The sequence below is a fragment of the Acomys minous genome (genome assembly GCF_964271855.1).
Source record: "Acomys minous genome assembly, chromosome: 15".
Classification (NCBI taxonomy): Eukaryota; Metazoa; Chordata; class Mammalia; order Rodentia; family Muridae; genus Acomys; species Acomys minous.
The window spans coordinates 80,940,836-80,958,878 of record NC_140497.1 but is presented as its reverse complement, the minus strand read 5'-3'; the positions used below and the strand labels follow the sequence as shown (position 1 = coordinate 80,958,878).

At 45.3% G+C, this 18,043-nt stretch overlaps 1 protein-coding gene across 8 annotated transcripts in view; it reads left to right on the top strand.

The window, feature by feature from the left end:
- Positions 1–18,043, top strand: part of WDFY3 (WD repeat and FYVE domain containing 3) — a 237,044-nt gene that overhangs the window by 92,924 nt on the left and 126,077 nt on the right. For all 8 annotated transcript variants that reach the window (XM_084759373.1, XM_084759375.1, XM_084759376.1 and 5 more), the window contains 4 exons: positions 3,446–3,569; positions 9,227–9,336; positions 13,003–13,164; positions 17,474–17,666. In XM_084759373.1, the coding sequence (XP_084615499.1) occupies positions 3,446–3,569; positions 9,227–9,336; positions 13,003–13,164; positions 17,474–17,666 (589 nt within the window). The remainder of the gene's footprint in view (positions 1–3,445; positions 3,570–9,226; positions 9,337–13,002; positions 13,165–17,473; positions 17,667–18,043) is intronic.

The window sequence follows — 18,043 nt, the reverse complement described above, 5'->3', positions numbered from 1 at the left end:
CCTTAATGGGTGGGGAATCACGTGAGCAAAAGTCCCAGAAAGATGGGGAGGGAGAAGAGGAAGAGCGAGAAGAGGGAGGAAGAAAGAGAGACAGAGAGAGGTCTACAATCTTCTGCCTCACAGCTCCACGCTCTCCCAACAGAGGGTGACATGGTGGAGTTTGTTGAAGGTGGTGAGTAAGCATGCGTGTGTAGTCAGTTACAGAGAGCACACCTCCTTCCGTGCTCCCTGGTGGAGTTACTGTAGTCAGTTACAGAGAGCACACCTCCTTCCGTGCTCCCTGGTGGAGTTACTGTAGTCAGTTACAGAGAGCACACCTCCTTCCGTGCTCCCTGATGGAGTTACTGTAGTCAGTTACAGAGAGCACACCTCCTTCCGTGCTCCCTGGTGGAGTTACTCTAGTCAGTTACAGAGAGCACACCTCCTTCCGTGCTCCCTGGTGGAGTTACTGTAGTCAGTTACAGAGAGCACACCTCCTTCCGTGCTCCCTGGTGGAGTTACTGTAGTCAGTTACAGAGAGCACACCTCCTTCCGTGCTCCCTGATGTGCCAGCTTCACCAGCCTGCGGTTTTCCTCGCTGTGCTCCTCCATCTTACCTTGGTCCGGGCTGCCTGGACTCCTCATTCTCTACCGCTGGGGCCTCAATTTGCACTTTTGAGGGTTTGCACAGCTCTGCCCTCACTGCAGCATCACACAGTGCCACTCTTGGGGGTCTATGTCACCATGTCCTCAGGCCGACTTTTGTAGACAGCCTTCCTCCACCCTGGCCATTCTTTTTCATTCTTGTATATAGTTACCTTTATTCTGAAAGGTTTTATTTGTTTAAGACAGGGTCTCACTGTGTAGTCCAGGACTCCCTGGAACTTACTGTGTAGATCAGATTCACCTTGAACTCACAGAGACCCACCTGCCCCTGTATCCTAAGCATGCAGATGAAGGTGTGTGCTGACATGCCAGGTTTTTTTTTTTTTTAATTACATGTGTATATGCATGGACTGAAAAGTCATCGAATCCCCTGGTGCTGGAGTTTCAGGTGATGGTGAGCCTCCTAACATGGGAACTGAATTTGGCCTTCTGCCAGCACAGCAAGCGCTCTAAATTGCCTGAGCCATCTCTCTAGCATCTTCATTTTAGTCTCAGTATTTGTGTTTTTATTTATTTTTGGTACTTGGGCTAAAACCCAGGGACTCATACATTCTAAGAGCATGTCTACCATTGAGCTGAACTCCTGATTTTAATGGTTATTAATTTGGCTTTTGAAGCAAAATCTCTCTGAAGTTTCAAGGCTTCCAGGCTATAGGATTATAGGTGTAAACTTAAATTGTGAAATTTTAGTCTGGGTGTGTGTGTGTGGAGGGTACTAGGGAGTGAACTGGCCCATTATAATTTTTAAGTTGATGGCTTAACATTTGTCACTTGAATTAAAATGTACACTTGGTGAACCCTAGAGCATGGCCCTACATTCACCTGTGAGTTCACAACTCTTAGAGCACTGCTTGGCACAAGAGGGAAGCTGGGAGTATTTGTTCATGAGTGAGTGAAGGCTCAGGAGCACTGTTGCCTTAGGCTGCGGTGGCATTTATGTGGAGGAAGCCATGCTTGTTCATTTCAAATGAGCAGCTAGAACAAGTCCTTTTTATCTTTTCAAAGGATTTCTTGATAAAAAGAAAGGAATAAAATTCAAGCTTGCTTGAATCACTACATTTTTTTTACTATGGAAGAAATAACTGTTTTTTATAAACTTTCTTCAGCTCTTATAAGTGGTAAAAATTCATGTGTGTGTCATTAGTGGGTGTCTGATATTTTTATATTTTTTTGTGATTTGTTTAGGAATCTTAGCAATATAGCCCAGCTGCCAGGCATGTTTTAAAGCCCTGAGCTCAGACCCCAAGGTGTGTACGTACACACACACACACACACACACACACACACACACACACACACACACACACAAACCCAAACCCAAACCCAAAAAACAAACAAATAAAAAACAAAACAGAAAATGGAATTATGAGCCTTACTTAACAGCAGGTGATATATTTAAAGCTAAAAGTATTCTTTTATTAAAGAAGATGGAGAAGCTCACAGGAAGGTAGCACACATGTATGACAGATGCTGAGAAGTCCACATGCATGCACACATGTATGACGGATGCCGAGAAGTCTACATGCATGCACACATGTATGATGGATGCCGAGAAGTCCACATGCATGCACACATGTATGACGGATGCCGAGAAGTCCACATGCATGCACACATGTATGACGGATGCTGAGAAGTCCACAGGCATGCACACATGTATGACGGATGCCGAGAAGTCCACATGCATGCACACATGTATGACGGATGCTGAGAAGTCCATATGCATGCACACATGTATGACGGATGCCGAGAAGTCCACATGCATGCACACATGTATGACGGATGTCTCAGTGATCGCCTAGGAGCAGTTCTCTCTTGACTAACCAGCAATACCTGTGACCAGAATATGGGAGGATGAAGAGTTCTTCTTAGGCTTCGAGTTTGCGGTCCCTCTGTGTTGCCATGGCTTTCTATCTCCTGGTTTATTGTTGGCTTGCTTTTGGGTTTTTGAAGCAGTGTCCTACTATGTTGGCCAGACTGGCTCTGGGCTCTGGGCTCCCTGTCCCAGCCTCCTGAGCTGTGGGTAGAGTTGTGAACGCCCCATTCTCACTCTTAGCCCGGGGTTCCTCTAACAGTCTCAGGTAGCATGTGCTTATAGAACAGTCTGCCTATAAACAACCAGCCTTACTTAGGGAGTGTTCATGCAAAAGCCTTGTGTGCTGTCAGCTTGGGAAAGAATGTAAAAGTGTGTGAATTAATGTTTTATCTCTTTATAGTGACTTTTGAATAGTAATAATATGAATACTGTATTATAAATGGGATGTGTTATGACAGCTTAAAAGACAGAATTCCCTTTCATCTGTAGAGAACATTTTTAAACATTAAATCTATCTAGGTAGCTACACAAATCTTCTTATGATGGTCCATCCTGGTTTCATTTCTTCCTTCTGCGAATTATTAGAATTATTTATTCTAAAGTTCATTTGTCCTAAATTTTATGAAAACAAGTTTGTTTATGAACCTTCTATCTACTTCTCTATCTCTGTCATTTTCATGACAGTCTATATTAGAGGTGATTGTGGCTAGAACTTAGAAACTTCTGAATGTTAAACAAGGGACATGAGTTCTCTGCTCAGCGTCGGGCAGTCTTGCTGCCCCTGCCCGTCGGGGGTCTGAATTCCATCAAAGCGCCTCCCCTTCAGGACTTTTCGGGCCAAGTTTTCAGCTTCAGTTTCCTCAGAGAATTGTCTGTGAGGTTGTTAGTGAGGCTTTTCAGTCTTAGCTAATCATATACTCAGTACATGTACATGTATAAGGACACGTGGCCACAGGCGCCTCATTAAATGCTTTCTCTCATTTACAGGTTTTTGGAAATGCTCCACCAAATACAATGACAGAAAAGTTTTCTGACCTTCTGCAGTTCACTACGCAAGTCTCCCGACTAATGGTGACGGAGATTCGGAGGAGAGCTTCAAACAAGTCCACAGGTACTTTCCAGAAGCAGCGAGCCAGAGACAGGGCTTCTGTTGCTTTGAGCCTGACACTGCTCCTCCAGGGCCACTGGCCCCCCCCCTCCCCCACGGCCACCCTTTCATCACTGTCATCCTCTTGTGCACGGTGGGCACACAAGGCCAATCTGTAATCTGGCCTCCTGGGTTCTCGTCTTCGTTCTTGGTTCCTTGCCTGTGCTTTGATCAGAGTTGGCTGCTGCAGCCTACAGATGTGACCGCGGCTGCATTTCTATTCTCCATGGCCCTCCTTAGGACAGCCCTCTTCTCAGTGCGTCTGAATCTCAGCCAGGATTGTCATACTTCCTGATGGAGTGTTCTTGACTTCTATAATCAAAGCATTTTCTACACTTCCAAAGTACTCTGTTGTTTTTTTTTTTTTTTTCAGTCTCAGGGGTACTATGTGTACGCATGTGGTACGTGTGAACGTGCGTGCGTGTGCATGTTGTGTGTGTTCTTCCTGTTACACCATAAGCAACTTAAGGGATGTTCTGCTTAGTTTTTTCAACTTGACAAAAGCTACAGTTATTTGAGAAGAGGGAACTTCCGTTGAGAAAATGTCATCACTTGATTGACCTGTGGGTCATTTTCTTGATTAGTGACTGCCCAGCTCACTGAAGGCTATGCCGCCGGTGAGCCCATGGTCTTGGCTGGACTGAGAGAGCAAGCTGAGCGAGTGAGGCAGTAAAGAGCATTCCTTCATGGCTTTGCTCTTCAGTTCCCTGCCTTGAGTTCCTCCCAGTTCCCCCAGTGATGGGCTCTTACTGAGAACTGGGAGATGGAACTTTTCCTTCTACAAGTTGCTTTTGGTCATTGGTGCGCCATCCAGCAGGAGAAACCCCAAGTCAGGTGTCTTCATGCAGTTAGGCTAGCGAGGTCATTCTGCAGGAGGCGGGATGAGGCAGCGTCGTCTGGGACAGTCTTGTAGCAAGGACTGTATCCATCCTCCTTTCAGCAAAAAGCCTTTGTCATGGCCAGAGCCTGGTGCCATGAGCTCAGAGTGAGTAAAGTTGTCTTGTTGAGCCAGTTGGTGCTTTTTCTCCTAATCAAAGAGGGATTTCTCAGAGAATTATTCAGACTCTGCTTAGAAGATATAATATCTGACATGGCGTTTTGGAAGCCAACAGGGGATGGAGGAACACTGGGAACTTCCAGAATGTACGTCTCTGCTTTGTTCTTGTGCACTGGTGGTTTTCTCCTTTGCAGACAGCTAGCTAGCTAGCTAGCTAGCTACCTTTTCACCATGAACAGATGGGAGATGGAGCTAGCCAGCCCTTAGGACTCTTTCCTGATGTGCGTGCACTCATCCCATTGTGAGGGACTCACCCTTGGGACCGGATCTCACCCTGCCTCTTCCCAGATGCCCCGTCTGTGTATAGAGTCACCACGGGCATGGCAGGTCGGACCACAACAAGGGCGCTTCCTCAAATAGAGCTCAGTGCGCGATCCGAGATGTCCATCTGAATCCCAGCCTGTTATGCAGCCCTTGGAATAATTATAATGTCTTTAATTGAGCACTAAACCCATTCGTGTAAGATGGTATAATATGTGATTTAATAGAGAGATTTAAGTCCTAGGTGGCTTTGATTGCATTTGTCCCTACCAGTTAAAGCGTCTGAGCCTGGTTCCTCCTGCACCCACAGTGGGATCGATTCCTCCTTTAGCACACACACTATTGAGCTAGTTAAATTTGTTGAAGTGAAGGCTTGTTATGTGAGATTTGTGTGGCTTTAGACAGATGGCAAGAAGGGAAATTTCTGTCACGGTAGCTCCCGTCACTGCATTTTCTTCTTTGAATGACACCCAAGATTAGAAAACATTTTTTAAGATTTTTATTTTCACTGGCCCCACTTTCACCCTGAGCCAACTGTGGGAAGACATTTTGCTATACCGCAGATTTGTTTCCCTTGAAGATTTTATACCTGTGAGGTGATCTTTTTGGTGAGATGGCAGGTATCTTAAATACAGAGTATGCATCACTCTCAATTACTCTTAATAGTTAATGCAAATATTTTAAGTTTTAATTTTGAAATATTTGTAGCCTTGTGGGACACTGCAAGAATACTACAAGAATGCAATGCAATATTGCAGGACTCTCGTGATGCCCTTGTTTACTTTCCCCATTGCTGGCATCTCACTTAAGGTATATAGTTCTAAGGTATATAGTTACTATGCTTTGTAAGTTCATATAATATTTAGCTTTAACATTGATACGCTTATTTAGCTTTTCTAAGGTTTCACTTTTTTGTGTGTTGCTTTGTCGCTTGTGTACAGTAATATCTTCAGTTTATTGTGCATGACTTTGCCACATGCTGGAGGCCCCGTCGAGCCCAGTAGTGCGGCTCCCAGTGGCGCCATCCCACCGCTAGAGGCTGGGCGATGAGGACCGCAGTCCTCCAGCTGCCGGCTTAGAGGCTTGTAGTGAATCCCCAATTAGACCTCGCAGCCTTTCTCTCCAAACAGAAAAACAGTGTGTTCTGTGGTCTTCCAAGGAGTTCAGGGCCACCACATCTTCAGGTAGCTCCGTCCCCAAGGTGTGCACATGTGGTAGATAAAAAGAAGCAAGCACAGAGCCTGTGGATTCTAATGCTGCTTTTTCTAGCTAGCTTTATAGATTTCTTTTTTGAGAGCCAGGGCTTTTTAGGGCTTTGTTACTTCACTAATGATATGAATGTAGTAAAACTGCCAACTTGGCTTAAACTGTCACCCTTAAGCGTAATTGGGACAGCATATGCCTTCGATGGGATTCACATGTGTCGTCAACATTTTGTGTTCCGGTTGCTCTAACGCTGTCTTCTGGAGCTCACATGCAGTTTGTTTGTTTGTTTGTTTGTTTGTTTGTTTTTTGTTTTTTGTTTTTTTGAGGCCGTTCTTTGCCTGTTTAATGTAATTCAGCCTCTACTATCCATGTTAAACGTTTTTCTGGCTGTTTATCTTGATGCACAGTGGGAAAGCGCAGACTCACATCACTTGTTGTAGCTTTACGGATGAGTTAACGTGTGTCTTCATTAACCCCTAAGTCATCATTCAACTTGGATTTGTTAAACGGCACGGAAATTAAAGGACAGACACCGTGTCTGTGACTAGAAGCAAGAGCTTTGGTTCTCCACCAGGCTCCACCCTCAGCCTGGACAAAAAGTCTTCAAGATGCTGTAGCTGAAGTATACGTTTACGTGTGCAGCTTCCTCGCCTAAAGAAAAAGTGGGGGACCCCCTTGATTGACTGTAAATGACAATATATTGAAATTGGTAGGTAACGTGGGTTTTCTGCCATGCGCTTGTTGTATTAACGTTTGTTGTTGCGAGTTGTGCGTGTGACCGCAGATGCCTTTGGAGACCAGGAAAAGGCCTCTGACCCTGAGGAACTGGTAGCTGTGAGCCCTGTAATGTAGGTGCTGCAGGAGCAGTGTGTGGAAATACCCACCCGGCTCTCTCCCCCAGCCCTGAAGTTCGGGACCTCCCTCCTAGCATCCAGCCACGAGGCGTCGAGACCTTTTCATCTGCTCAGCTGTGCGCTTCGAAGCCCGGCATCAAATGCACCGCAGTGCTGATGGAACTTAGGTCTTTCCTACCTCCTCCAAAAGGATGATTGTTAAACAAACGTGTTCAGAAGACGCAGTGGAGGATTATGCTGACTCAGTTCTTTCTGGTTTATTTTCCCTGTTTTATTTAGTTGGCATACTTACCCTCAGAGAGTATAGGAGTGGGATGATGCCTGTCCTCCCCCCGCAGCCCCTCCCCCTTTTAAATTATGAAGAATCTTTTAGTGTTCACTGTCAGACAAAACATAAAAATCACATCCGTGCCAGGTGTGGCAGTAGGGGTTGAAGCAGGAGGTTACAGTGAGCAAGGCTAGTCAGGGCTGCACGGGAGCCTGTCTCAGAAATGACGCAAACAGGGCCAGGAAGATGGCTTGGGTGGTAAGAGCCTAGTAACAAACATTCAGTCCACGGACCTGTGATGGCGGGGGAGAACCAGCGCCGGATGCTGTACTCTAACTTCTGTGTCCATGCTGTGTAGGCCCTCGCAGTCGTGTGTGTGTGTGTGTGTGTCTGTCTGTCTGTCTGTCTGTCTGTCTACGGATTCTGGTTTTCTCTGCCAGGAAAATTACAATGCTTTGACTTGTTAAGTTGATTTAGTTCTTTAAAAATCATTTTTTTCTCCTCTGTGAGTAGTACAGGGAATATTGACAAATGTTTTTGTACCCAGTGTTGTTATTAGGTAACATGCCAGTGTATTAGGTAATTAGACACAGTCAATATGCGAAGTACATGCCATGTTCTAAATATGTTGCATTATGAACTTAGAGGTGCACAGTTTAAAAATCAAAGGTGCCCAGTTATGAAGAAGGCATTTGGTCTTCATTGGTCAAGAGTTGTGGCTGCCTGGGGCCAGTCTACCTTGTATCTATTTAATTACTCTCATGGTAGAGGCATATGGTTTCTCACCCCTGGCAGTTGGTTTCTTTGTAGCCTTGCCAGTAATAATTTCTGTTCAGTTTTTACCTGTACTCTCAAGCTACAGTTGCTAAATTAGATTGCTGAGTCTTTTCCTTTTCCTTTTTCTTTTTTTTTTCTTCTTTTCTGTGTAATAAAAGTGTCACAACCTTGTGAGCTACAAACATCACTCTCTGTTTCTCCCCTTCACTAAATGTTAAGGAATCTCAGCTGCCCACAAGAAGTTGGCTCTCGGTGACACTCTGTTTCATCTTTCCTGTGCTCTGGTCAGGTTGCCCACAGGCCGACACTTAACTCAGTGCACTCTTAGTGTCAGCGCTGTGCTCAGTCAATGACCAGGATTACGAGTGGACGAGGCTTAGCAGGGAATCAGCCCGCGTGGACCTTGCTCTCTTGACTCTCGTGTCGTCACCCTGCCACCTGTCACACCTCAGATACCGAGCTTCTCTTGACAGGGTTTCTCTGTGTAGCCTTGGCTGTCCTGGACTCTGTAGACCAGGCTGGCCTCGAACTCACAGCGATCCACCTGCCTCTGCCTCTCAAATGCTGGGATTAAAGGCATGTGCCACCACATCTGGCTAAGATTCTTTAAAATTGTCTGGTGATATATTATTCATACGTCTACAATACGCAGGTGGACATTACAGAACTACTTTTTGCAGTCGTTTCTCTCCTACCACCACGTGGGTCCTGGTGATTGAATCCAGGTCGTCATGCCTAGCAACACACACCTTTACCTGCTTAGCCATCGTGTGTGTGTGTGTGTGTGTGTGTGTGTGTGTGTGTGTGTGATGTTCCCTCTAGGTGGTGAGAGCGTGCTTACTTGCTTTCTCTAATGTCAACCTGCACCCTGGCCCGTCCTTTGTTTTCCCCCTTTCTCCTTCCCATCCTTAGACATGTGCTCGCATTGCAGGCGGCCATAGTTGAGATGGCACTCCTCCGTGAATGTTGTTGACTAGTTAGTTCGTCATTGTCTTTCCCCCAGTGCACCTTTTTACATTTCCATAAGGGTGTGGAAGTACATATTTATTAAAAGATTACATTTAATGTTTTTCATAGAGTACAAAAACAATGCTGCTGTAAAATGTGTCCCTAGGAAGCGGCCTCTTCCCTGGTGTGTTTCACAGACTTAAATGTATAATTAATTCCCCTGTTTACTGGCTTCCCTTTGGTTTTACAGAGGCTGCTAGTCGGGCCATAGTCCAGTTCCTGGAGATCAATCAGAGCGAAGAAGCCAGTAGAGGCTGGATGCTCCTTACAACAATTAACCTGCTGGCATCCTCTGGTCAGGTGAGCGCTCGGCGTTCCCGTTTGGCACTCTAGCCCTTTCGATGACTCGGCTTAGGATTTCGATGCTGTAATGATCGTTTCTGTCCTGTGGATGCTGCCTCTGTGTGTCTCAGGACAGCTCCGTGAGATGCTGCCTCTTGTTCCCACTTTCCTCATGAGGAAATGCATGTTTCAGGCAGCGTTTTCATCTTTTGTCATGTTGTAGTACATATAAACATACCATTACGGAGCATCGTGGGCAGCAAGATGGACCGCTAGTGGCCAGAGAGAGGTAGTCAGCAGTGGGCGTGCCCAACATGGCTGTGACTTATGCTAGGAAAATTTTGGCTTGAAAAAATGTGTGAATAAATGACAGAATATTTGAATATTTATGTCTTTTTTCTTTTACTAGCATTAAGCAGTAGTAAGTTGGGGCTGGTGTGTGTTCTCACCTGATCTGCTCTGCAGACGGTGCTTTACCTCTCCTGACTGAGCTTTAAGTATGTTGAATGCTCTCGTAGCGAGCCCTTAGGACACCTTGTGTTTGCCCTTCGACGTTCTTGGGATGCGAAGGGTCGTGCGCTTTTCTAAAACCTGGAGCATGCTCACCTGTCAGAAGGAAGAGCAGTGTTGGTGTCTGCTGTCAGTAACGGTGGCGTCACTGCTGTGGCTTCACCGCAGAAGCAGTGAGTGCCTCTAGCTCCCAGCAGCCTGAGCGTAGCCTTGGATCTCTCCCTCAGAACAGCCTGCTCTCCTTAAGCTTCTTGTCCTTAGTCTCAGGACTTGAAGTTTTACATTTCAGCACAGAAAGCCCTGCATCCCAGACATCCCCCGAGTCCCAGGCCCGGGGTGGGGGTGGGGGAGTGGGGGTGAGAGGTGGTCAGTGACCCTAAGTAACCTCAGATAGTCCAAGCATGGACCGTCGCAGTGTTGTGTGAGACTGTCATGGACAGTCTCAATTCTCTCTTCTGTTGATGCCTGCAAATGCCTCTATGTCACTGTACTGAAATTTGCTTTAAAGCACCATGTCATTATATGCTATTTAAATGTTAACACCTAAGGGAAATAATGCCCTCAGTCCTTCCTATGTGTTAAGACTTAATTGATGTGCTTCTGGATGTTACTAATACTTTTCATAAATGCTGAGTAGAATCGCACAGTAACATCTAACATGATAGAAACTCATTAAGTGTAGATTAACTGCATCCATGAATGGAGAGGCAGCTTTTCAACTAAGAAAACAGCCTGGCGTGGGGGCATACACCTCTAATCAGGGCTGAGGCAGAGCATGGAAAAGTGTGAGGCCAGCTTAGGCTATAGTGAGTTAGAGGCCAGCCTGGGCTATATAGTGAAACCAAGCCTCAGAAACAGGAAAAGAGTCCAGTGGCGCCTTAACCACTTCAAAGGATGACAAATGCAAGATGGCAGCTTAGATACCACATCGTACTTTAATCTACCTGTGATTAGACGGAAGTGGAAACCATGCTGCTTCGCATAGTGGAGCGGGGAAGCTAGTGATGACTACTTGACTGGAAAATGGTGCTTTTAAAACGCAACCTCAGCCCTGTGCCTTGCACTGCTCTTTTGTTTGACTACTGATTGCTGCTGGCATCATCATCATACCAAAATGACTACAGTCCTGGCTCAACATACAGGAAGTAGATAAAATAGAGGTAGCATCATCACGTACACTGCTAAGCTGTGTGTGGCCCCTCGACAGTTGAGATGCTGGAATCGAACATTCTGAGACCGAGGGTTAGATAAAGGAAAGGGATTCGGGTAAGTGGAGAAATGGCAAAGATTTTAGCTGCTTACTAGATTTATAGTGTCATGGGGTGTTGAGAAGCAGTAAGCCGAGAGCTGGGGCCTTTCAGGAAATGATGCGGCCTGTATAGACGTTGGTCAGATAGATCTTCAAGGCATTGTTCTGGGGGCTTTCTCTACTCATCCCCCCAACTACTCTGCCCCCCTGAGGTTTTCTGTACTAGTTTCCCTCACCTCTCCCTGCTAGCTTAGGATCTGTGCTACTACAGATAATGAACTTGAATTGTGCTTCGCTTCTGTCTTGTTGGCTAATGCTTAATTGGGTGTCCACCATCAGTTTGGAATAAAGCAAGTCAAGGGAGGATGTCAGACCGCGTCTGTGGCTCACTGAGCACGCGTTCAGCTGTCTCCCCTACCTAGAGCTCGTATATAAATGATGAGCCTCGGTTGTTCTCTTTGTAATTCGAGGACCGTACAGTGCTGGTGTCAACCGTACAGTGCTGGTGTTGATCCCGAGAAATAACCCATGCACCTGCGACCCTTTTGTTCATAGAACAAACTTTAAAAGGAGTCATTATTGAGGCTTTCAAGTGTCGGCCATTTTGGACTCTGGGTTTTCCAATATGCTGCCATATGTCTAACATCGTTGTGTGTTCAGGTGGTGTTTCCCCTACTTACTTTAGTCATTTGTAACCTTCCAGGCCTTGTCGATCAGTCCCAATTCCTGTTAGGTTCTATGTAATACTCTGTTAGTGGGAGCTTACATCGCTCGGAGTTACTTATAGATTTGCTAATGCCTGTAGTGCAGGGTCCTTCCAAAGGTCCTGCATGTGGCTTTCTGTGTACTGCTGCGCATACCCTGGACACACAGTAAAACATGGTTGATGAGAAAGTAAATGAGTGAATTAAAAGATGCCAGTTCCTACTACAGTGTAACCTTACGCCACACACACACCATGAACTTTCTTAATTACGTCAAGCTTCTTAGCAATATTGAACTGATTTCCCAAAGATTTGTCTATAATTTCTTCTTGTAACTATTTGAGAATAATGCAGAATGTCGTTTACATTGGTGATGGTTCGGTCTCTCAGATGCCCTTTCCAGCCAGGAGCGTCCAATAAGAGTATAACAAACATGGTGGTAAAACAAACACTAGTGTACAACTTAGTGTTAAGTCTGTTTATTGATCGACTCATTTATTTCTTGGTATTGGAATCAGACTCAAGGACTCACATATGCTAGGCAAGAATTCTGCCTCTAAGCTTATCTCCAGCCCTTGTTCTAATTTTCCTTTTGAGACAGGCTCTCGGTAAGTTGACTAGATAGACTAACCTTGGAGTTACCTTGTTGTCCAGATAAACTTTGAACTTGGGATCTTCGGTCTTTGCCTCTGGGATAGCAAGGATGGTAGCCTGTGCCACCAGGCTTTACTTTTTTTTTTGGTATTTATTCTGTCCTTTTTGCTATCATATTTATCCTGAGCTGTGTGCATGGTTCTATTCATTTGTGTGTGTGAGAGAGAGATATGAAGGCCTAAGAAATTAAGTAGTTTCACCATTTGTGGTAATTAAGTGTGTTTTTCTTAAATTCCTGATATCCATGCCCTTTGAAACAAGCTGCTTCTTAATAAATAGATATCAAATTTAATAAACAGCTTGCTGTATGACCAGCAAGCCAGTCTCAACATCTGATTGAAACAAATCTGTCCAAATGGCAAACTGAGTGTTTCTCTGTCTGAAGTTGGTTTTTTAATTCCTTGTTCCATTTAAATGAGCTCAGAGTCTCTGTCGTCCTGCAGCCCATTGCTGTGACTGAGTTCTTCAGCTGCCTCGGTTGCAGTTAGTTGTCCGTCCGTGTCCCGTCCCGTGTCTGTCCCCCCCCCCCCCCCCCCATCTATTCACGTCTGTTGGTTTGTTTTTCAGAAAACCGTGGACTGCATGACGACGATGTCGGTGCCTTCCACCCTAGTCAAGTGTCTGTACCTGTTCTTCGACCTTCCGCACGTGCCTGAGGCAGGTGGAGGCGCACAGAACGAGCTGCCTCTGGCTGAGCGCCGGGGACTGCTCCAGAAGGTCTTTGTGCAGGTGAGCGCGCTCCTCCTCCTCCTCCTCAGCTGGCGTGGCTGCTTCTCTCTCTGTCTTCACAGTGAAACAGAGCGCTTCTTCCATACATGTCCTGTTTTGTTGTAATCAGGTTCTCACTTTGTAGGCCTCAAACCCAGATGCCCCTGCCTCAGCCTCCCATCGGCTGAAGTTACAGGAGTGCACACTCATACTTGGTCGCTTGTTCCACTTTTCATAAAGTTTTGTTCTGTTTATTGTGATATGGCTTTTCCTCATAGTTATATTTTCACATAAATGCTTAAGGAATATGAAATGCTTTTCTGGGTATTTGAAGGCAGTGTTAGGCATTACTGCATTTATCTCTGCAAACAGATCCAGCTGTTAAAATTACATTTGACATATCAATAATGTCTGTAAAATTAACTTGCTAAATAAATCATTTTTGATGAGCTTATAATACTGAGATTTAGAAAATATGTCTTATAATGACAAGAAAGTCTGTATAATTTCCATTCATATATAGGACTTTCCAAACTTGTAAATATTGAACTTAGAAAGTATAGTCTATTACACTGGCTACTGCCACTGCCTACTGGCTACTGCCACCTCCTCTACACAGTCCCTTCCCATCTCTGCTACTGTTCTTTTATAACACTGTGGGTAAATAGAGGTTTAAAAGACCCCTTTATACCAGGCGTGGTGGCGCATGCTGTTAATCCCGGGACTCGGGAGGCAGAGGCAGGCAGATCACTGTGAGCTTGAGGCCAGCCTGGTCTACAAAAGTAAGTCCAGGATAGCCAAGACTGTTACATAGAGAAACTCTGTCTTGAAAAACCTTTAAAAAAAAAATCCCTTTAAAGCCTCCTGGGGACAAATTTTTTTTTAAACATGTAACCTACAAACGTTTAGAATGTAGTGTGTCCACGGACCTAATATAATAATAATTAAACAAACAAACAAACAAAACAAAACAACCAAACATTTTTAACTCAAAAAGGCAAAGACTGAATGATGTCACTTGCATGAGGCACCTAAAGTCTTCCGGTACTTAGAGCAATAAGTGAGTGATTTCACAGTCACCTGGTAAGGACAAGTCGGAAAGGGAGTGCTCTTCTTTGTGGTCTAGCGATAAGGCTCCCCCTGTGTAAGATGAGAAAGTTCTAGAGTTCTGTCACCACAGCAGAGTATACAGGTAACACTGCAGACCACTACTTCCTGTGCTAAAGATGAAGATTTTTAAAACTTCAGAAAATAGTAAGCTAATAATACCATAGGGTGTAGATTTCTCAGTACAGTGTGAAAAAGAGTCTGTGCCTAAAAGGCTTTTGAGTTTTGAGCTTTCATTCTCCACTTAACGCAGAATAGACTTCAATAACAATTTGCTGCTGTGGTCATTAGAGCAGAGAGAGACTAGAAAGGTCTGTTTTAGGTGAGGTGGCGTGGGTGTAGTTCATGGTGGCCTGTGTGCCGCAGGTGTGGAGTTGTCGCTGAAAGAATGGTGGCTTTGAAAAGGCGCCACGCAGCAAGGGTGGATCCTGGGGTACTAAGTCATCGTAGACTTGGATTGCCAAACTGAACACTAACTCAGTATTCAGGGTCTGCAGATGTAGCTCAGTTGGGAGAGTGTTTGCCCTGCAGGCAGGAAGTCCTGGGTTCAATCCCCAGCACGGTGTGGTACTGCAGCCCTGCAGCCCTCGCAAGCAGGAGGCGTGGGGCCAGATCTTCACGGGCAGACTCTGTTACCCATGGCATTCAAAGCTGCATTGTGCTACATGAAACCCTGTCTCAAAAAAAAAAAAAAAAAAAAAACCAAACCAAAAAAAAAAAAAACCAAGAAATCCTTTTGAACACTTGCTTCATCGCGTATTTTTGTGCCAAGGCTTACATTTCATCTCATGGAAGAACAGTGTTTTAACTCCAGAGCGTTTGTTCCTCCAAAGTGATAATATTGGCATTTGCCAGGGGTGGGAGTAAGTGAAGGAATGCCCACACAGGGATTAAAGAAAGGTACTTTGAGGACTTGGTGACAGTGATGAGGGTAGTGGGTCAATGTTAGGCCCGTTCCAATGAAGCCTTTCTTTAAAAAAAAAAAAAAATAGCTAAGCCTCTAAGCAGTGAGTGGAAGCTGGTTTTGTAGTTCTAGCATCAAAGCACAGTACACGTTTTTCTTTAAGAACTTAGTTAAGACCTGTGCCTGAAAGCAGCAGATGCTGACTGTACAGTGGCACAGGGCTCATGTTACTGTGCTGCTGTTGTTGCGTGCACAGTAAAGTGCAGCTTCAAATCAGACTCCCACTTCACGTTGTGGGAAGTGATGTCACGTGTGACCCACAGCAAGCAGCCATGGCAAGGGCTCTGTCCTCTGCCGGCCCACACCTCTCCACTGCGTCTGTCCCTTTATTTTCCTACCTCATCCCGGCTCCATGTCCTATCTATCGTTTTGTTCAGGAAACTAATTGAGACAAGCTTATTAAACGTGTCAAGCTAGATGAAATTTCTGTTTGTGTCGCATGACAGATGGCTGCTGCTTCGCAGGCATTCCTGGCCTGGTAGTGTGAACAGTCGTTCCTCCGACACACTTGGTTGCCCTTTGTAAAGCATCCCTAGGAGTGGATGCGTTGCGGGGAGGAGAGGCGGAGCGTTAGAGTGCACTTCCGGTCTGGGAGGAGAGGCTGTAGTGTGAGGCTGCACTTCCCGTACAGCAGCAAAGCATCAGGCTACACGTTTTGCAAAACTCGTTTTGACAGTGAAGTTGAGAGCCAATTATCTTAGGGTTCAGCAGTGAAGGAATCATTGCATGTAGTTGGCTTTGTGGGCAGGCATTGGATTGGGTCTTATTTCCTAGTTTTGACTATTTTGGTTTGTTTTCTGTTGTGAATTAGAGAAGGTGGCATCTGTCTGTCTAGTCGCATAAGGGAGCATGGCAAGCACGAGCACGCAGGGCTGACAGCATCCCTTGTCTTGCTGTGTTTGCTTGGGCAAAAGCCGCTCGCACACGTCAGTGGCTGCTCTGTGCACAGACGTTCCTCCAGGCCGCTGCAGAGAAGATGCCTGCGTCCGCTAACCACGTGAGCCTTTCACCAGCCTGTCCTCAGCCCTTCTCTCTGCCTAAGGCTGACAGGAGTGACCTACTACGAAGCCTTTGTTATTTAAGAAAGGTTTGGCTTTGAGTAGGACGAGGAGGACCTAGCTGTGCCAGCAGGGCATGGAATTCCACACACTTGTTTCTTTAGTTCATTTAGCGATGCTCTTACTGGCCTTTACATACTTATATTTCATGAAGAGTGTTTTATGTTAATGGGATGACTCTGTAGCATCTTATATCTCCAAAAAAAAAAAAAAAAAAGAGATACTTAGGGAGTTGAGCACAGAGAAGAGATGTTAATTATTCCTGACATTGAACTTGGATCTATTGGCACTTCCTGTGTGGAGCAGGCCCCAGTGCAGCCAAGCACAGAGCTGGATTGGTCTCGCAGGTCACAGTTAGGCCTTCATTCTGGACCCAGTAGAACACTGGTTCTCAGCCTTCGTAACACTGTGACCCTTAATGCGGTCCTTCACGTTGTGGTGACCCCAACCATCAAATTGTTTCACTGCTACCTCATAGCTGCAATTTTGCCACTGTTATGAATCATAATATAAATATCTGTGTTTTTCTGATGGCCTTAGGTGGCCCCTATATAAAAGCTGTTTGGCTCCCAAAGAGTTTGTGACCCACAGATTGAAAACACTGGTCTACAGTCTTTTGTTGAAAGCTAGACTTCAGAAAGTTTCTGTAAATTAGATGTAATTAAAGATATTTTCAAATTATGATTTACACTATTCAAATATCTCCTATTTGTATCTAAAATGGAAACAAGGCTCAGTTTACATTCAGCTGCCCAATTTGTCAGTTATGCCATGCCTTTAAAAGTAGAAAATTTTAAAAAAAGGTAGAAAATTATATTTTACAATACAAATAAGGAACTTAATTAGAAAGTTAAAACAGCTAGTTATGGTGCCATATACTTTAATTCCAGCACTGGAGAGGCAGAGACAGGAGGATCTCTGTAAATTCCAGGACAGCAACAGCTACTTGGGAAAACCCTGTTTCAAAAACCAAAAAAAATTTAAAAGAGAAAGTTAAGGCACTAGCTGTGAAACGGAAGACTGGGTAGTGAGTGTTTCTTTGAGTAAGCTCTCTTTAAGCCCCAGGTGTCTTTTTAGTGTTCCCAAAAGCACTGAGCCGATGGTGGTAGTGACGGCCCAGTGCGGCTCTGCAGTGTTTCCTGTCCTGCCTCCTCTTGACTGTTGGTGTACTGCACATGCTTGTTTCTGTTTTTGTTTGTAGATCTTAGTAAAACTCTGCAGTTTTGTTTCTCCGGCGGAGGAGCTGGCTCAGAAGGACGACCTGCAGCTTTTATTCAGTGCAATAACCTCTTGGTGCCCTCCCTATAACCTGCCGTGGAGGAAGAGCGCGGGGGAGGTGCTGATGACCATCTCCCGCCACGGGCTGAGCGTCAATGTGGTGAAGTATATTCACGGTGAGCAGGCCGCTGTCTTCCCTTTCCTCCTGCCGTCTCCTGGCTGTGCAAAGGCTGGCCTCCAAGTTCATTAATTATGCATAAATTTGTTCAGATCTAGTTTGGCTGAGGCACGGACATGGAGAATTCAAGGCCCATTCCAGCGACAAAGTGAATTTCTGTCCAATCTAGGTAACTCAGTGAGACCCTTTCCCAAGAAAGAGGAAACCGAAGGCTGACTGAAGCTGGCAATGGAGCCTTGGCTAGCCTGTGGCAGTGTTCATCCAGTCCCCAGGGTCCCCAGATACACTTGTGCAGAAATCTGCCAGGAGAAAGAAAATTGTTTCATTTGTTGGCTCTTTGCAATGCATGACATTTTCGTAGGTTCAACAATGTTC